General features: G+C 37.0%; 1 protein-coding gene across 12 annotated transcripts in view; it reads left to right on the forward strand.

The window, feature by feature from the left end:
- The window catches only part of NTNG1 (netrin G1), a 150,532-nt gene that overhangs the window by 107,713 nt on the left and 21,309 nt on the right, over positions 1-21,510 (forward strand). For 3 of the 12 annotated variants that reach the window (XM_033068148.2, XM_033068149.2, XM_033068150.2), the window contains exons 6-9: positions 4,860-4,925; positions 6,833-6,892; positions 11,893-12,060; positions 17,451-17,588. The exons of 1 other annotated variant lie outside the window; for it this stretch is intronic. In XM_033068148.2, the coding sequence (XP_032924039.1) occupies positions 4,860-4,925; positions 6,833-6,892; positions 11,893-12,060; positions 17,451-17,588 (432 nt within the window). The remainder of the gene's footprint in view (positions 1-4,859; positions 4,926-6,832; positions 6,893-11,892; positions 12,061-17,450; positions 17,589-21,510) is intronic. 8 more of the 12 variants (XM_033068152.2, XM_033068153.2, XM_033068158.2 and 5 more) reach the window with 8 other exon arrangements.

Raw genomic sequence — 21,510 nt, forward strand, 5'->3', positions numbered from 1 at the left:
AATGCTTGAATTCATTGTGCACTTCTACAAACTTTTTTTTAGTGGAAATACTTTATGTGGAAATACTTTAAAGAATTCCCTCAGCCCTCACTATGTTGAGAGTCAACCAACAATTTGTTCAAATCAGAGGTAATTTTTTTTACTGAAGATTTCCAGAGATGGATCCTTGGATTATTTTTTAAGCCTCTAAAAAGATCGCTTTCTTTTTTACTCTACAAGTGGACAAGTAAAGGACTAATTACATTTAAATTCTTCCAACAGTTATAAAATCTGTTATGGCTGAGGAGCTACCATAAAACAACCACATCTTCATATTTATGCAGAATTCTCCTTTCTTCAAAGGAACAGGTATGAAACTTCCTACATTGCTCCAAGAAAGATTGCCTAGTATCAGCCTAATATTTTTTTAACTTAATAAAATAAGGGGTTGATTTTAAAAAATCAGCATTTCTCTCTTTCAGTGATTTAGATTTTGCAGTTTAATGGAACTGCTAAAAGACAAATTTTAAGTGAGGTAGATTATCATAACTTCAAAAAGACCAAAGGAGATAGAAATGCTGTGACAATGATATGATGATTACAAGAACTGGTGGAATACAGTCTGATATAAGCACACTGGATTACTCCAGCAGCTATTAAATCTGCCAGTGATTTCAGTGAGCATTATTTCTTAAAAATCCTAATCTTTTTGTTCAATATTAGCACCTAAAACAACTGTCATAAGTCCACTGTCCTCAGTAGATATCTATAATTTAGAACAGATGTTTACTGCTACCTACTCATGGTTTAAAGTAGGAAGTGGCAAGACCAGCTTTCTATGGCTAGAGACAGGAAATTCTACTGAATCATTAAGTTTATACTGATACATTTTTAATTTTTTTTTTAATGGAAAGTTAGAAAACATCTTAATCAGCATATCTCACTAGGGTTCCTCATTGTTATTAAAAACTAAATTAATAATGATAGTTGGCAACACAAGGGCTCCCTGTCTGCCACTAGTGAGCATTATTTCAGACATGCAGAATCACTGCAGGAGTGCTCGAGCACTGGTGGCTGCAGAGCGCAGGTGCCCAGGCAGCAGCAGAGAATTCCTGGAGCAGAGAGCTCCATCACCTCTGCTCTCCTCCCTGAGCAGGAACAGCCCCTCTCACTGGGAGTTCATTCTAATTTTACTGCCAGCTCAGTACTTGGTTGGAGTGGGAAACCAACAAAATGCCCATAAATTTCTGCCAAGATCGTGACAGGTTTTTTTCATGTGCAGCTGTCTGGTTGGAATTAAGCTGAATCTACCCATTCATTTCCTTTATTTCCCCAATTTCAAACCATGATATAGCACATGGTGCAGACTGTACTTCCAGTGAATATTTGACTCAGATTTTCTTCATTTAATATTGGAAGCGATTCTGATACTGTATATCAGGAAGGAAATTAAAAAAAAAAAAGGAGGAGAAAAAGGAAATTATCATACATCTAATAAATATAATGCAGAAAGCTTTTCCTTACTTCATGAAAGTACAATGTTTTTCCGATTGTTACTTTCTACATATAGTTGGCTTTGGAACAATGCTAACTAAAAATGTGAAAATATCCAATGCAAATTTAAAATGTCATATCTGATTTTCTGCTCAGTCTCACAGCTTGCATACCTCCTCTTAAAGATGCCTACAGTAGCTTCACTTTTAAATAATAACACTCAAACATACATTTAAAAACTCTTTTTCAAATTTCTTAGCCTTATTTGCCCAGAATAACTGTCATGGAATATTTTATGGTAGATTGAAATAGCACATCTTATAGATTACCTACAGCAAAATTAATTTATTATTCTGGTAAATAATGACTCTAATTACAAAATGGAGTTTCCAGACATTGAACTGTTCTGGAAAAGATTGTTTTATTTAGTCAACTTCTCTATAAATAAAGCCCTTAGTGGTAATCACCAAGGACTAGAAATATTTTCACAGGTTGCTGTGAAAGAATAACTAGCTGCTAAATGAATCTTCCCAGTGTCTGTTCAAGGGATGACTCATCTGCTCCAATGTACATGTGGGAATGACAGCCAAGATTCTTGGACTTGGACATCTCACCTATCTTTTCAGATAAAGCATTTAAAGTCATTGCCATTTAAAAAATTTGATTTGATATGATAAGATATGAAGAAAGACCTTTATCAAGAAACCTGTAATGTTGATAGAAATACAGGTCATGAATAAATGGTATGAGAAAAAGATATCCTCTTTACCAAAGATTGAGAAAAGCACATAACAGAGGCATTAAGTCTCAGGAGCATTAAGCACATTATGAAGCAGCAGCTGGTCTCAGCTGGGTATGACTCTCAACAACCTCATCTAACTTTAAAGTTGACCCTGCCATGATCAAACTGTGGACATATATGACCTCCAGAAGACCCTTCTAATATGGTTATAATTATCAGTAATAACCAATAATAATCACTAGTAATAATACTTATGGTAATTTCCAGGCACTGTAAATATGCTCTTCATTGTTTTGGGTGCCCATTAAGAAATTCAGTTCAATGTTATCTAATTTAAAGGGTCAGGGAATTTTTAACTATTTTGAAGTAAGTCACAAGCTCCATTTTAAGCAAGTGTGCTAAAACAAGTGCAGATCTACAGCATTTCTGGGATTTCTAAGAAATATGTAAATATGATTTTTTTCTGCCTTGCAAGGAATGATTTTACTTGGATATGATATTACTTAGAGAAATCATAATCAGGATAAGTTACCTATTAAATATTACTGATTTTATCCGTTTGATTATGTAAAGTATCTGATTTAATATAGAGCACCTGGAGTTTATGAAATTACAAATTCCAGAGGTCTAGTCCTAAGGCATTACAAAGTTATTTGACACTTTTAATTTTACTTCTGGTAATTCCTAGGCCTTTTTAGTTGACGACCACTACACATATGAATTTTTATAGAAGGTGTTCCACACAGTACTCTACCACACAAGTAAGGTATTGGAAGCTCCAATTTGAAATGTCACCAGTTTTCTGCAACAACTCTGAATGCTGCACAATGGCCAAAAGAAAAAAAGGCTCAGGGGACAGCAGGACAACATAGTCCATAATGATTACTTTTATTTAACTCCCAATTTTTATGTTATGCCTAATTTCCAGTCACTTTAAAATGTTTAGGTCAAGTCTGAGTGTTCCTAAATCTACCAAAATTTTAGCAGGAAATTAATTGTGCAAGTAATTTGTCAGTGAGTGTCTGAGGAGGAGGAAGGTGGTCTCCCAGGTGCATGGTAGCAGTCTGTGAGTGGAGGGGGCGAGGGTTACCATACCACCTCACTAAGTACAGCTTGCAGATACTTTTTGTCATCTTCTCTGGCTGAGGCATTTGCACTTCCTATGTGTGGGAATTGGTGGATCTGACCTGTAGAGGCAGGTTAATGTTAGTCAATATATAGACTTTGAGAATCTACCAAACTAACTCAGTTTTTCTTTCTTCTGTTTTCTTGATCAGTAAGGAAAAGGCCCAAAAATGCAAGAATCTAATGTAATTATGTGATTATTTTACAACTTGACCCATTCAGTTGCAGAAGACTGCCTAACAGCAAGTGACACAGTGCAGGTCCCCATCCTGTCCTTTAATTATTCTCTGTGTGGGAGGACTTTAGGAACAGACAACCCTACACAGCCAATTTCCCTTCACCCTTGACAAATGGGTCGGAAGATACTTTGGGATGTCCTCCTTCCATATCAGATGTTTGAAGCCCCAGTCCTTTTGTATAGCTTCCCTACAGGTTTTCCACTGAGATGGTTCTAAGAGTGAAACTCACCCTCTAGACAGAGATACACAGGCCCAGCCCCCTGATGCCGACCAGGTTATGACAGCTGCAGTCTACACACTACGCAGCTGAACTCCTCATACAGAGAAGAGAAGGAATAGCTCTCTCCCCACTAACATCACCATAGTGAAGGCTGATGTGACCCTTAAGAAGAATTCTGTTTGGTTCAGACAAGACACAACCACTGCAGTACTCAGAGAAGATGATAAAAACATGGTCCAAGTGTAATGTTCAAAGCTAGGCACATGGAAACAGAGAAACAAGTTTTCTTTCCCTCTCCGCAAACCCTTCCCCTTCACTTTCAGCTCCAAGACCCAGCACCATTCTGCTAAAGATTGTCACTCCTCACTTCCCCAGCCCCATAACACATAAATGAAAGGAGATGAAGCTCTAAGAAACACAGTTAATTCTATTGCTCCTACAAAATACTTCATGCAAGTAACACATTTTGTAGAACTTATAAGAAATTTAGATATTTAATGTTATGACCAAAAAAAAAATTAGGCTGTAAAATATATCAGCAGAAGTGATAGGAAATAGATGAAACACACAAAAGTGTGAGAGCAAAAGAAAGGGCCCACTCTACTGGTAAATATATTTCTTCTGATAACAGATATGTAATTCACTCAAAAGGCCCCGAAACAGGATGTTACAGTAAGATATGTGTCTTTGGTAAGAAATCCATATTTGTCTGATACTGTCGTTTTATCTCTGCAGAGCAGATTTAACACAATATGTTCCTGTTTTGTTCCTGGTGTTAGAACCATATATATTGGCCTAGAATATCTTTTCATCATGAAAAATTATATTTTAAGCTACAGAAGAGAAATTGTTATGCACAGTATTTTATGTCCATTTGGTGTTTTGGGAATCATCAATTGCTTGTTTTCTTGTTCACTGTGGAGTCATGTTCTGTTCTAGTGCAACTTAGACTAGTCCAGTAATAGCTGTGTGTAATCTCTGTCTTTGTCCATATGCTTGCCTGTTTAGAACAATATCACAGATGTAAATAACAAAACCTGATTTTTCCTGATGCATGCAGATCCTCCAAAGTTTGATAGGATATGGCCGAATATTTCTTCCCTTGAGGTTTCTAAACCAAACCAAGGTAGGATGCTGTAAAATTCCTAGTGATCTAAAGGTACTGAAATTGCTCTCAACAAGTCCCACGTGGTGGCAAAAGTAATGATGATAACCCAACTCATTTTTTTCTCTGGTGATAAGTAATGCTATCCTGTGAGACAATAACTATAAAACAAACCTCACCTGAAAAGGGAGCCTTTCAACACTCAGACTGTGCATATTACTGCAAATATGGGAATAGTAAACATACAGACTAAAATTTGTGATACACAGAAGGCCCAGGATAATTTTGGACTTGTTTAGATAGCAAAAATCTATATTTTGAATAAGTTTTGAGATTCTTAAGTGAACAAAGATTGTCATTGTTAACATCAAACGCATTTTTAATGTCTTGTTTCCACTTCGTTTTCCCAAGTGAGCTGAGAAGCATTCTCAGCTTTCATGCCATCCACAATACAAGCAAGTTCTCTGCAGGAAAGACACTTGGTTTTCTACAATTTGAGTGCTACACAAAAAATTACTCACGTACTGTGGCATGATGATTAGCATTGAAAGAAACAAAACTGCTCTTTAAAATTACTAATAAAACTAAGATTCTTTGTTAGTTGAAGCATTCAGCTATACTTCACATTTCAAAGTGATTGCTCATTATAGAAATAATGTCCTTCTGTTCTTATTTACTGCCCTTTCCTCCCACAAAAGTCCCTGCAGAAATCTGGCCTGTGGCTTGCTTTCATGTTCAAAGGGTGTCCTTTCTGTGCTATAACACACAGAGGTGGAGAATAAAATTAATGAAAAGGCAATCTAGAAAATGGCCACTAAACCAAATGAGATGTATTGGGAATCTGTTGGGAATTACACTGCAAGGGCTGTAATTAAATCTATGGATCACAATCACCAAATCAAACATACGCATGTGCATGTGACATCTACCATGTTATACGTGCAAGTTTCTATGTGCCCAACAAAACAGAAAATACTAATTGATCTCTGCTCTCTGTAAGGATTAGAAATGGATTATTCACCATATATTTAAAACTAACTATCCCTGATGAAGTAATACCTAGTATTCCAATTTCATTTAGCTCCCATTGTATTTTTCAAGTTTTTGAATGTCTTTTTTATGCAAACAAACCAAAAAAACCCCACCCAGATTCATCTATTTTCCTCTGCTCTCTATAAGGATTAGCCTACATTATTCAGAAGAATTTTAAATCAAAACATTCCCAATTAAATTATACTCAGCATTTCTAATGGATTTCATTGCTTAATTATACTGTGTATGATCTAAGACCTAACTTCATTGCAAAATACGTCTTGAACAGCACAGAATTATTCAGTGTTTCTTCCCCAAAAATAAGAGTTTAAGTCAATTTAGTTTTGATGTTTTGGTAGGGAGCACAAAACACGAAAACTTCAAAGCATTTCTATTCAGCTTTTGTGTGTTTGCAGCATATTGTTACAGTGTTTAACATGTAGTGTAGATTAAATATTTCAGTTAAGGATAGTGTATGAAAAGAATGATTCCAGAAATCTGCCTGTATCTAATTTTTTTTATTGTGGGGTTTAGGTTTATACTATTTGGCCAGGATAAATATGCCTTCAAATTCAATAAAACCCTTTTCAGACCACTCTGGTTACCATGTAGTCAATTGTCATGGATTGAGAAAAACCACCAAATAACCTCTAACACAAAACTGTCAAAGTGTGTAGATGTGAATTACATCTCCTGTCTTGATCTTGGATGTTACAGCTCAAATGATTCAATAATTGATAGTGTATAACTCATTTTCTGCAACTTTACCCCGCTCTTACAAAAAATAACCATTGTTAAATTTAAAAGTTAGAGAATAAATATGTTTATTTTAATATTTTTATTTGTTCCTATATGATACATTTTCTAATTTGCTGTTCATTTTATTACCTATCCAGTTGCTCCCAAATTAGCTATGTCAACTGTTTCTTCTGTTCAAGTTGCAAACCACAAGAGAGGTAGGAATTCTAGGATTCATACAGTGATCCCATAGTGCTCTGTGTTGTGAAAACATTGCACTGTATGAATCTGGAATATCTGTGGAGTGTACCCATTAGTTTACTGGTGAGGCATCTTCATTGAATACAACAGAAGCATTAAGTTGTATTAACATGAGCCATACAAAGAAAAATAAATATGCTTCTTAGACAGTTGTTGGTGGCAAATAAAATGACATGGCATTTATTTTTAAAGGAGTTAAATGTATGAATATGACTATTCAGATCCTTGCCTAGAAAAGAGATGTTTACTAGAGTCTTGTTTTCCTCAGTTATATGCACAAATTGTAAAAGAGGAAATATAAGCAGATTAGCTGAGGGCAAACAATCTACAAAACATCAATTGTCCATGTCCTCAAGAAGTATCTGTAAATGCCATGGAATGTAATGCATTGCCATGTCTTTTAATGCATTGTAAGTGTGCCTCATGTCTTCATTTTATTGTAAGTGTGCAAATTCAGAGTGCAGGCACTACATTTTGAACTGATGTTCCAGTGTTCTATCAAAATAATGGAATTATATGGACATAATAAAGGATGCCAATATTCCTTCTGACTTACAGGCAACTGGTTTCATTTGCATATCTGTCATTCACAGTCTGAACCCTGAGATCTTTTCATTGTTTCTCCTCATCAATTTATCTGTAAAAAGTATGTATTAAGATGTTTTGTCTTTCTGCAGCTATTGTGAATATCTCATTATTCATGAAATACATATTAACAAGGAAAAGGGTTATTAAAAATGTTTGAACTTAGTTTGACCCATTTGATGAGATCATGGTAATGAGCCATACTGTTTGTTATGAAGCAGGTAATTTCTAAGGCTACAATGAAATCTCCTTTGTTTGCCTTAGTGTGTAGAGGAGGAACACGGAATGACTAGAAAATGAAAAAGAAAAAATAATTTAATGATTTGTGAATGCACTTCTCTTGAAATATGCTTTGTGCTTTTAATTCAAAAGTGACACTGACAGCTGTCTCATGCAACCTGGCTTAGTTTAGAAATGATGCTACCCTTCCATGTGTGTTTCTCATTGTTTCATGTGATGACATTTCATGTTTTAATGGCCATACTGAAGCTTCAGCTGAACCTTGTCCCCACAATAATAGTATGTTATCTCAAAGATGTAAGTGCATGGCATTAGAATGGGGGGGAAGGGTTCAATTTATAGTAACAAAACAATTAGATTATCAACTTCATGAGCCTGCTTCAGCGGGTAATTTTATAATGCTTTCTGCAACAGAATCAAGATTGTTTCAATAAAATCACTGCATTGGAAAATAGTCAGGGAGGCTCAGAGAGTCAAAGCTTCTGTGAGTTTGCAAGGGATTTGACATTCCTGAATCAGCCAAAAACAGTGATCACATCTAACTGGCAATCTCCCTTCCTTTCACATTAAATCTATCTAGCTGTCATTACCTCTTCTCTGAGACTTTAGTTTCTGAAACATTCATTCCTTATTGTTGTTCAACTTATCTGTGTCTTTTCTGACATGTGGTACTCAGAACTGAAAGCAGCATTTTCTATCACTGTGAGAAGCTCATGTCATTTCACAATGTTTGGTAAACCATGTGCAGCCTGATTTTGATACCTTTTTCCCATCTCCTTCAGTGATTGCATGACATTGCCAGTACGTGACAGTGCTTTAGGCTGCTGGCCAGAGCTGTGTGCCTAAAGACCCTAAGCTGTGCTTTTGACAGGTCTCACAGGCAGAATACTTTCTGGTTAAGGTGAACCACATGATAGGCTGGAAGGGCCATGCAGCACTGACAGCTTTCCCAGCTGGTGCTGAATGCAATCCTGTGTGCTGTGTTTGAGTGGTTTAGGGTAGCACCTCGTGTAGCCATAGAGAAAGTAATTCCATTTCGATCCTAGGAGGACTTTTTACATAGCTTATTTTTGTAAGCACTGAGGGATGTAAAAATGATTCACTGAACAGGCCAAAGGCAAAAAATTATTGCACTAACCACATGGTGGGGAGGCAGGAGGGAATCAAATGTTATCACAAAATTGATTTAATCTTTACTTGCCATTTATTTTTTTTCCTTTTGCCATTGCTAATGTTTGATCAGATGTTGGACTGTTTTCGAGTAAACTGTGGTTTTTCCTACACCATGTAGCATTTACTAGTCAAGATCAAGACTCCTAGAGCAATCTTAGCATTAGTTAACTTTGAGACAAAGACTTCGTTTCATACAGCACAGTTGTTACAAAAGAGCAAGACCCATAGAAATGCAACCAAGTTTAAGAACTAGTCTCATTGTTTACCTTTCATATTGATGACCCACGTCTGAACTGGGGCAGTCCTTCTGCACAGGTTTTGGAGCATGTGCATACATTCCAAGTGCTTCATAATTATTCGATGTTGCTTCACTCCGTAACTCGCAGCAGGCCTTGTATTACAGTGTGAAATGCTTAATGTGCAGCTTTGGTTTTTGTGCTGTTGTAATGGCTAATTATGTGTAGTAGTATTATTGAAGGTCATATTGGGGTTTCAGAGTGGAAGCAGTACAGCCATTCATTCATGAACTATTCTCAATTTCTTTCTGCTACCTTAAATACAAAAGATAATGTATCATAGTCAGCTTTTCTTCATAGTATATAGGCAATTTTTTTCTCTAAATTCACCTGGAGTATGAAAGTGTTTAGCAACAAGTCTGACCAACATACCAATACAGTATTATCTCACCAAAACAAATTCTCTCTTGGTAGCAGAAGACAGGTCCTTTGTCAGACAGAAAGACTGACAACCTTGCTTCTGAATCCAAGATTCAGAAAGATGAGATTGCTTATGACTAGTCAGTCTTTCTTACTTTAAAAGTCAAACACATAATCACACCAATTTTCTATGACTCCAGTTTGCTAGTTGTATTTTCCACTTTTAGATCTTGTCTGTTCCACACAGGCAGTTTTCACTTGAGCAAGATGGATACACCTGGGGGAAAATGCTGCAGGGTGGCTGGCTGAGATGCTGAATCAGACTGACCAGCTGCAAAAGACAACAAACATCTACATTTTTTTCCTCCCTACTCAATTGTCTCAAGTGGGAACATACTGAGACTGATACACCAAATGTTTTCCTGTACTCCAGCAGTTACAGGCATCAAAATTACCAGATTAGCACAAACCACAATACACTGGTTTATCAGAAAAACGTTGAAGAGAACAAGAAATATATGTAATTATGTAAAACTAAAATGCGTATATGTAAAAAGGATTAATGTTTCCTGGCAGCAGAAAGGCAGCTCTCAAGATTGAAACATACGTTGTGCTAAGTGTCTAAAAAAATTTAATCTATTTACAGTGCAATCTATTTACGGTTCAGTACATCAGACAAAAGCCAAAGAAATATCCACATATTAGGAGTGCAGAGCATACTCAGAAACATGTACTGGGACTGTTGTTTTTTTACAAAAATGCAGATGGGTTCAAATCCTATACGTGATGCCCTACTCCACCAATCAGGGAGATGATCAGGTGTCCCAGCCTAAGCAGGAGCATACCAGAGGAAAGGCAGCACAGGGGACTTGGCCTCCCTTATACATGGAAACATTTTACACCCTCTGCTACAGCTTTATCTAATTATAAGACAACCTCAAGACCTCCAAGCCCTTTCAAGTCACTACATCCAGTGCTCCATTATTGCAGGAAACATACTGTAATTTATTCTACCAGTTAATAAACTACATCTGTAAAGCATCAGTGTGTTTTGCCACAAATGGAAAGTGTTCAGGAACCTCACTGTTCTAATGCCTAGATAAAGCCTTCTAATTTCCAGAAGTTTCTCAGCAGCCAGTTAACACCCATTTGTTCTTGTGCCAGCATTGTCCATTAGGATGGCAGGAGGCTTAGCTCCTTGCTGTATTTATAGCTTGGTGATAACTTCTATCATCAGTTTCCTAGACTAAACAAGGCAAATTTTTCTAGTCTTCACTTTTTAGACAACTTCTCTGATCATCCTAATAACCTTTCCTGCATTCATTCTAGGCTCAAAATCCCATGAGTTGAGTGACAAGTGTTCCACACAAAGCAGAGCTGCATCTTCTATAATGTTATTGATACAGTTCTGATTTATTCTTTGTTCTGCATAAAGCCAAGCATTGCTTGTGATTAAAGACTAAAAGGCACTAGCATTCTATATTTAATTAAGGGGTTTTTTTAAGTGGCTGTCATGCCAACTTCATTTCAGATGGCTGCAGTAAGCATGCTTTCTAGTCAGTACACATTTCAGAATTTTCATAATCTTTTCTGGTCCAACTGTTTTTCCATCTCAGAATACAAAAACTGGTTAATGCTTACCTCAAAAGTAGAGTGGATGTAGTTCTCCAATAACTGTCTTCCTTCCTTTTCTTCACTGTATATTGTTATAGGAGGTGTTGACCAAAATTGTCAAACTAGAGATTTGTTTGGCTACGGAATAAAACACTCTGGTTCACAAGGTGCCTATCAGTTATAGCACCCCCAAGTTCAACAGCATTTTGAATACTTGCCATTTCTGTCAGGAAAAAAAAAGTTTTTACTTTACTTAGAGTTGTGAATTTAATCATAATTAAGTTTGACAATTTTGTCCACTGAATTTAACATTGTTAATAGGAGGTTTTTCCCAGGTCTTGGTTTATACTCATCTCAAATGTGCAAAAATATGTGCATTTCTCTCAGTGGAAACTGAGCCTCCAGTAACCCTGAAAGGTTTACAACTGCAAATGCTTCAGTTCCATCAGGTCTGCCAACAACAGCCAAACCTCCGACGTCATGCCATGGTTGTCGGGTCACGCTAACCTGCCTGAAACCAGCTCCACTTCCATTGCAGATAAACATCTGCTGCTGCCATGTTACATTGATTAACATGTATGTGCCATTCATTCATACTTCTGCTCATGGTTCATTTTTACTAAGCATGTAATGTGCTATTACTCTGCTGCTGTATACACTCTGTATACATTTCTGTTCTTCCTTGAAAGACTGTGAATGCTTCGGGCACTCCAACCGGTGCAGTTACATCGAGCTGCTCAATACGGTCATTTGCGTGAGCTGTAAGCACAACACTAGAGGTCAGCACTGCGAGTTATGCAGGCTGGGCTACTTCAGAAATGCTTCTGCAGAGCTGGACGATGAAAATGTGTGCATAGGTCAGTTCCGGGATAACTGCGCCTTTTCTTCTGTGCCTTTTTAGCTCCTGGCAGCCGCTAGGGACCACTGCTGCTTACTTGCCACTTAAGCCAGAATGAGCTTTTTCAATGGATCAGAACATCTGTGTAGACTTCTCACCTCATTTCTATTGCCCTGGTAGCCCCAAGGAGGCATTTTGAATCCATAAATGATGATGAACCTCTCTGGCTATGGGTCCTGGGTAGACTTTCCCCAGAAGCCCCTGAGAAACTGGATGTGCTGTCCTTACACAGGAGGGAGCTTCACTGGGGTTGCACATGAAAATTAAGGGGCTGAGTCTTAAATACCTGTTCCCAATCTGACTTTTGCAATTACAGACTCTTGAATACTTTCCTGGAGACCTACAAAAGTTGCCAGCTGCATCAAGAAGACATGGGGAGGGATCTATGTTAGCCCCTTTTACTCATTAAATTTCACAAAAACATGCTGCGCTAATTCTGCTCCCAGACACGGGGTTGTAAATGCAGGGTTACCTCCCCTCTGCTTAGAGGAGGAACTGAAATTATGCCTGTGGGGTTAGGAACAGAATTTGTCAAATCAGTGTGACATGATATCAATTTAGAAAAGGGATTCCTAGGTGAAAACAGTGCTTTAGGACAAGCACCTGCTATAAATATTCAAACTGAAGAATTAGAGAAAATGTCAGAAGATAATAAGAAAAGCATATTAGGAAAAAAATTTAAGATGTTTATCACCCTAGAAGAATATGCATTGTTCTCATGTCACCACAGACAGTATACAGCAAAGTTAGGACATGTTAAGTGAAGCCTGAACATAATAAAGGGAGCCTTATAAAATGGCCAGCAATTAACAGATAGCCACTAAAGACACTGTTCTAATAACAAACAGAGGTGGAGAATTTAATTATATAGTGTTGCTTATAGACATAAGCATCAGTAGGACCTTTTCTGGATTTTCATTGTGATCTTTTTGTTCTTTCCATCTTCCAGGGAGCAAAGAGTTCTTAGCAGATACTGTAAAACCAAAATAGATTACGGGTGAATAAATTATATTTTAATACATTTATAATTCATTGCTGAGATTCAAGCCAGAAACTATTTAGGTTGCTATTATTTGTTTGAGTTTGTAACTTGACAGATTTACATTTTTATCTTGTGATAAACACACAGATCCATCCATGCACTGCATTTCATGTGTCCTTCTTTTAACTTTGCTTGGCAATGCATTCAGAAAATGCATGATCTCCTTTGCCAGTAATTAGTCAGAGCTAATAAGAACTTAAGTAGGCAAGTCATGATTTTCTGTAAGCATGACTGTGATGAGGAGATTAACACAATCAAATGTTCTTGGAAAAAAACTACTGCTGCTCATATTTGTTTGATGTAGATGACAGACATCATTGGTATGACATCAGGGCTATATAATTTTAGCTGCCTAAATAAGCCTAATGAATACGACTCTAAATTGCTCTGTTTGGAATTTTTCATCAGCTCATTCAGTATGTTGTTTTCCCATATACACTGAAATGCTAAGACAGCAGCTGCAGCTTCATCAAAAGTTAGTAAGTTAGTAAACAAAAAGCCAAAAATAAGTAATTTTAAAATTAATTTATGAGTGCTATATTTAAAATGTCGTGGTAAAACAACTGTGCACTTTGAAATTGCCAAGACAGTGAGGAAATAAAATTTTAAAATCTTTTATTTAGCAAGAGTCTGAAAAAAAAGGCAAACATTTGCTGATTTTCCACTGTAACACAAGCAGAATTCTCTTGGGCTCCCATGAGAATTGTACCATGTGAAGTAACTATAGGATCAAACCTTGGTCTGCTACAATTTAGGTAATTAATTTTAAATAAATAACATTCTTGCTGTACTAAGACAGTTTTGAGGACTACAGTTACCATAGCTGATTTGCCAATTTAAGATGTCTTTCCAACTTCTTGTGTAAAGTCAGTGAAATGAACAGACATCTAAGCACTTTTCAAGAAACAGAGAAGTTTGTTCTTAAAGTGCTGTCTTGATCTGGGGCTCCTAAGATTTAATTGGGCAAAACATGAATTATTTTTACCTGTGAAAGAGTTGATGGATTCTCCACCCTTCTAGGTCAAGCACAGTCTTGCTCTATTGGAAACGCTCATTTCTCTTTGAGTTTGAAAGCAGTGTCCTGTGGTTTAACTACAAGTGAAATGTTGGCATGAAGCAGATTTCCAGTGATATGTGCAAGTCTTATTCCCATATGAAAGTCATTTCTTCAGGCTAATTCTTTCCTCTTCAGCCATATATGTAGAAAGGTAACAAATGTTTGGATGAGCTAGTTTAATGGCAGCTAGTAGGGCTTTGGCTCCAATTTATCAAAACTGCTTCACAGTTTTCAGAAATACATATGGTAAGTACATGGATAACAAATCTGTGTATCTTAGCTGATGCTAAATCAATGGAGAAAATGTAAAATGATTAATTTTTAAGACTAAAGAATTCAAATACTGAGGTTTTTACCAGTGAGCCAAATGCAATGCATTATACAGGGGGCTTAAATTTAAATTCTTGATGCCCTTAATTTCTTTCAAAGAAAAATAGATTTTATTTCCTAAAATGAAATATCAAAAAATTTGTGGATTTATATGTTAACTGCAAAATTACCTCATATGGGCAACTGCAATTTCAGAATAAATCAAGGTATTCTGAAGTTTATTCATTTGGTGTGAAAAAGAATTTAACACCTTGAAGAGTTTTTTTATTTCTTGATAAAGCCCTAGTAACTTTCAGTGAATGATCACACTGACAAGCAAGGATAGCATGGAAACCACCAAGTAGACCCAGAGTAATAAAACATGGCCTTTGCCTCACAGCGTAAATACTGAACTGGTGATTGCTGTCAGACTTTTAATAAAGCCACTCTTGCAGCCAGTTAGGCTTAAGCTTCAGATAGCACCAGAAGCCCTAATGACACGTGGTTAAGTGAATCTGGGGGGGTTGTCCTGTAGCCACTGTCAGCCCAGACTGATAAGCAGCAAGCCTGAAAGCCTCAGCCGATTTCCCCACCTCCTTTTTTACTTACTTTCATTGTCTTTTGCTGAAGAATCACATTAATAGAGTGAACCACAGTGAACAGGTTGCAATTTCTGTTACCTTCCTATGCTTACAAGTAGTTACCGGATGGAGGTTAGGATGAAAATTCTTTCTCTCAGATCTGCAGGGGCTTTTTCCCCACCCTGGAACCTGTGTGTGGTTTGCTTATTAGGGTGATCTGGGAATGTTAGCTTAATGTTATTTAGTGCCCTGTTGCTGTTAGAGCATTGGGGATACTCACTACTTCCCTGTGGCACACTGAAATTGTGACCTTTGAGATTTTTAATGTCTTAAGTATTTGGTAGCCTTGGGAAGTGGTCCACAGTGATATTGTATTGGACAATGACCCTGAATGTTCTGTGGGCCTCTGTAGGTTATATTACTGTGGTATCAACTGGGAAAAATGGAAGCTAGAATCAGTCTGTTGGTTGTTCTGGTTGGATCTACTAATCTTGCAAAAGGGCCTGGCTTAAATCTTTGTTTCCACTATTTCCTTTCCCTTCAATAGCAGATATGGGCCTGGAACTTCCTACATGCTTATGTGATAGAGTTCAGTAGAAAAGGTTTCACTGGTTCCAGGGTCCTGTTCAGGAAAAAGTAACATAACATCCAGTATCACAGGCTATACATTTCTTTCACAAATACTTGTTTAAATCTCTGTAACTACTTTATGTCTAACAAAACTGTTTTTAACAAGAATTGGGCCCTCTGTTTTTAAAGTATCCAAGCTTTTGTCTTTCAAGGCTTTATTCTATAAACACTCTTCAAGCAAATTTTACTTCCTGCATTCAGAATGTGTCTCAAGTCTATGCCTACCTACATAAACATTTGATACATCTGATTAACATCAGAATTACCAGCTTTTCAAATGGCACTCACTTTTCTATAATACTCAGCCTTGCACATTATTTTTGGCATGTCAGTTTTCTGCTTCATTAATGAATGTTGCCAGCTAATTGACTCTATTATTATTGTGGAACCCTTTTGCCAAAGGTAACTATTCTTCTTCAGTATCCCAAATGTTCAAAGTGCCATATGTAATATATAGTTAATAAACAGTGAGAAAACAGATGACAAATGTCTTTCTGGTAATTTTTTTCCTCTTTTTTTTTTTCATTGAAGATATATACATATGCAATTTCCCACTCAACTCCATTTTTTTAATTTGTGGTACCACTGAGGTTTAATCTAATGCTAGAGAACAATTGCCAAATGTAGTCATCAAAGTAGCACTGATTCACTGACATATAAATCCAGACTCCAAGCAGATGGCCCCAAATCAGGAAGCAGCAGAGATCAGATGCTTCCAAAAGGTGTCTGTGGTCTCAGTTAACAGTGAAGTTACTCTGGGTCTACATGGGTCTACATACAAATAAGATAATCATTCATTTGAAAACAAAAAAAGAAATCTAAATAACCAAGGTGAAGAACAGGAGTGCCAAAAATGAGCTGTATGAGCTCCTTGCCTTTGTTCAGCTGGCTGAAAGCTGAACACAGATATTGTAATCACATTAAAGAAAAGGGCTGTGAATGAACAACAGAGTAAGTGTTGTGGGAGGAAATGTGTTACCCTACTTATTCTTTAATTAGCTGAACACATGTGAAAAAATATATAGCGGGGAATGAGCCTCACTGCATTTTCCATCTGCACGCTGGGAGGTGAGAGAAATTAAAATGGCTGCATAAAGCCTGTTCTTGAAGGGTTTGCATTACATTAGTGCTCACCTCAAGCTTTTTCATTGCAGAATACTCAAAAGGTTTATTAATGTCACTGATAAATACAATCTCATGAATTTAATGGCAAATATTCACATAAATTATTATACTGCTCAAACCTATAAAGGAAGACTATCTTGGAAATAAGTAAAGTGCATTTATATAGCCCTGTAAAGACATCCAGTACTTCTGAAAATATTGAGTAATACAGATAAGCCTATTTTAATAAAGTGAAACATTTCACCCTGATGGCACATGGATATATCCATACTATACAAAGCTTTTCTAATGTTCATTAAATTGTCAAAAATATTCTTGCCAAAGAGAATCTGTTTCAATCACTTACCCTCAAAGACTGTGGTTTCTTCTGCCTTTATATCTTTTCTCTTTACTTTTTCTCTTTGCATCGTAAAAGTCTCTTCCTGAAATGACACGTGCAAACAAGTAAATGGACATGTAGTAATTGTATTCACTACTCTAGATATCCTTAATAGACAGTCTTCCTTTACCATTAGCACTGGAAATGCACCCTTTATTGGTATTGAATGCATTATCTCCACATGTAGACCTGAATCCAGTGTGTATGTGTTGTCTTGTTTCTGCAGACTGTTATTGTAACCCTTTTGGTTCAGTCCATGATCGCTGTAATGACAGAGGATTTTGTGAGTGTAAGGAGGGAACATCAGGGCCTAAATGTGATAAATGTCTGCCGGGATATATCTGGCACAGCTTGGGCTGTCAACGTAAGTAACCCTGAGAGTCGCCCCTGTCCTGCAGCTGCGCTGCCTCCCGTCTGTGTGCTGTCATGTGCCAGTTCTTGGGAGCAGAGAACGAGCGAAAGCTCTCGGCGCTACCAGTGCCATAATGCCTGAGACTCCTAGCTCTGACTGTGCCTCCAGTTAATTCAGTGCACTTTCAGGGTCCTCTGTCTCTCCTGCTAACACCCAGAGGAGCTCCCGCTGGCATAGGTAAATACACGTCTTGGCAACTGTGAAGTTTTGTATACTGAAACATCAGCAAATAACTTCTAAATTCAGAATTCCTTCTAAAAGAAAGGTGATTTCTCTGCATGTTCATGTTTTTCTGTCCTAAACTTCAGCTTCGTGACTAAGTTAATTATGCTTTCATATCTTTAAACTATCCCTGGATAATAACTGTAAAACACTGGCTTGGTACCTGTAATAATCAGTGAAAAACAGATGAAAGCTAATGGTTGGGGGGAAAATGGAAGTATACTTAGCATCCTTAAAAACAAGAGCTGAATTTTTCCTTAAATGGTCCTAGAACACGTTTCAATGCTTAGTTATATATTTGGCTTCTCTTCTGGTTAACTGGTCTTGTAAAAAAGTGAGTAGAAATATCACTTCAGCATATACAGGATCAGACTTTTACTGCAAGTTTTGTTTATAGTAAAATCATAAGATTTATTCTTTGTAACAGTTTTGATCATCTACTTCCAAAAACTATGGAGAGTCCTCTTACATTTTTCTTTCACCTTCTTTCGCTGCCTCCCTGCATTCTTAAACACACATGCAATAAAGGCAGATTTCTACAAGAGCTAGCTTTTGATTCTTAAGACTGAGAAACACAAGAAAATGGAATAACTGACACCAATTAGACAAATATTATAAAATTGGTCAAAAGCCATAAAAATGTTCTAAATACTGAAAACCAAATGCAAATCTTATATAATAAATTTTTAAAAAAATAAAAAAAAGAGACAATAATGCTAGAGATTACCACGGCCTCTCCAAGTGATAAGTACCTCTGAATCAGAAAAGTTGGACTGGTGACAACTCAATAAATTAGATCTGGAAAGAAAACCAATAGATAATTTCAGGAAATATTGTTATAGTTAGCATTAATTAGCTAATTAATAATTAATTATTAATTAGCATTAAAGATAGATATGAAGAAAAAAGAAGCTTGCCTGGGCAACACTGTTCAGTGCAACCTAAGACTGGACTTCCTCAGCTTCTACCAGCAAGCTCCTGTTTGTATTCGTCAGGGCATTTAAACCATATTTTTTCACATGTGGTTGTTGACTGTGTTCTCATTTTCTAGCTGCTTCTACTTGAGTTATGGTTCACAAAATTATTGGGCAGTTAGAGTTGTAGCAGAAAGGAGGTGAAGTAATATTTCAAGTTTAAAAGTTCTCTATTACTAATTCTTCACCAAATCAGATCCTTGTTATCTCCCAAACAATGCACTCAGAAATACAAGGCCTCCCTCTGTCTTGCACCCCATATTCAGAAGAAGGTTGTCACCACCCTGTACCTTGTCCTAGATATTGACAAAATAACCACTGGAATTTATGAAACATTGGAAATATTGCAATGATCCAAACTACAAGGGAAAAAAATTAAAACAGAAATCAGTATGGTTCTCTGTGCAGAATTTGAATAAAGAAAACTTAACACTGTCTCTGTCCACACAGTGGGTTTAAAAAAGATATTAAATAGCTGAGATACTGAAAAAGTCTGGAGGACTGTTGAGCAAATTTTACGGTAATATCTATACACCAGTTTGTCAAAGCAATTACTTATTAATTTCAGTATTTCCTATCTTTTCAGGTTTGGACATTATAAGACAAATAATGTTCTTTTAATGAGGAGTTTTTTGAGCCCAGCTTATAATTAGCTTGATTTTAGCTGAATCAAGAGTATTTGTAAAAGCTTTGGACAGTTTCTGGAAATGCAAGCTAGTGCCTTTATATTTGCTGACAAAACTAATTGAGTTTCCCTCACTATGTTGTAATTTTCTGAACAAATTTCAGACTGATTCTGTTACTGTCAGATATTCTCCAAGTTTGAACAAATTATCTGATAAATTTCAGAAGAAAAACAACTAGATGCAGTTGTCAGTTTTATGGAACAGACATCGAATTGTCATGTTTTACCAACCACACACTGATTTAAATCTCATTTCAAGTCTTATCATGGAGGAACAGAATTCCAATTAATTTAATTTAGTAATGTGTCAGTTTTAGCTTTGTCATTTTCCCATTGAATTCTAAACAAATGAGCAGGCAAGCAAGCAGACCCCAATATACAAGAAAAATAAGAACTCATTCTGTTGCCTTGGCAAAGCTCAAGAAGATTATTTGTCTGGACACGTAGCATGTGGTTTTGATCTGCCTTTCCCTAAGCCTGTGCTGTACAGGAGCATAGATATGCAAAGATGGATACACACACTCACTCAACAGACCAATATGTGCTTGTTTGCTTTTTGTTATACATAGGCTATTGGCATTCTTAAGAAATTCTATTCTTATGGAGCTTTGTTGCTGAAAACCATTCACCTAGAGCAAACAGAAGCTTGAGCTATAAATAAACAATTTAAATCTATACCATAGCTAGTTTAATTATATGTATGATTCTATAAGTAAATGGAGTGTCATAATTTTATGTATTAGTAAACCTGTTAGGAAAAAAACAACACAAAAGCCGAGTTGTGTTTTCTTAGGCCCACAATATATCATTTGATAAATTACAGTTTGGAGTCTACTTTGTACCACACAAAGTAGAAGTCACAGAAGCTATTATCCTCAGAACTATTTATTTAGGTACCTCACTCTTAGTGATTTAATCTAAACCCTCTGAGGATGCAGGCAGAGCGCGCCTCGCTTGGCGTCTCTGCGCACACCGAGGTCAGATGCAATTTTAGACTTTGCCTCCCAGATAAAAAGCCCTGTGATAGCAGCTGTTATCTTCTTGCATTCAGGGTTTGTGCTGCAGAGACGTGGCGGTCAGCGGGGTCTGGCTGGTACAGGAAGGTTTACTGCCCTCAGAAGAAGAGGCACAATGGATGTGGCTGTGCCTGGCGCAGCTTCTGAGCCCTCCCCAGCACCCTGCAGGCGCTGGGCGTGCAGGGAGCGTGCTGCGCTCAGCGGGGCCTCCCTGCCACATACCCACAATGGATTTCTCACCAGCAAGATCAAAGCGCAGGGAATGAATTCAGAACAGAACATTTGGTCCTGAAACCCTTTTAGAACTCCTGGAACATGTGAAATTACATAGCATAGCGTATATTTGATTTTTCTATTTTATAGAAACTGAACGATTTCTTTTTAAAATGAACATTAAAATAGAACTAAAAGCTCCAAGCCTGGCAAGAAATTTAACCTGCAACTACAGTTGATTTGGGCCAGTTTTAAACTGAACATAGCGTTTTTTGCTAAAAGGAACCTGTATCAAAAGGCAAAAACATTTAAACACCACCAAAATACTAAGTAGGAGCATTCACTTGATTTCTACATTTACTCCTTACAGTCCTGCATCTTCTGTATTTCCTGGCCATGACATTTCAGGTGACTAAGTCCATTGTATACATACAGCAGCATTTTAAAGCAACATCTTTTAATTTCAGACACAGAAGCATTGATTCCAAAACAGCTGTGCATTTATCCAACAAGGCAAAGAAAAAGTGACTCTTTCGCCAATATCAGTTTGGCAGCACAGCTCAGATTTTCATTAGGCATGTTCCTCACGGGGGAAAAGGTGAGGGAAGGTTCAATAACTAATATTATTCTCTATCTCCCTTCATACAAAGTCCAAATAAACACATTGAACCCACAGCACTGCAAAGGCCTAGAGTGAGTGAGAGTTACCAATGGTGGCTTGCCCCCATAACCAGTCAGTCCTTTACATTATCTTGGCTCAGTGG

This window comes from Catharus ustulatus, chromosome 9 (assembly GCF_009819885.2).
Source record: "Catharus ustulatus isolate bCatUst1 chromosome 9, bCatUst1.pri.v2, whole genome shotgun sequence".
NCBI classification, from domain to species: Eukaryota; Metazoa; Chordata; class Aves; order Passeriformes; family Turdidae; genus Catharus; species Catharus ustulatus.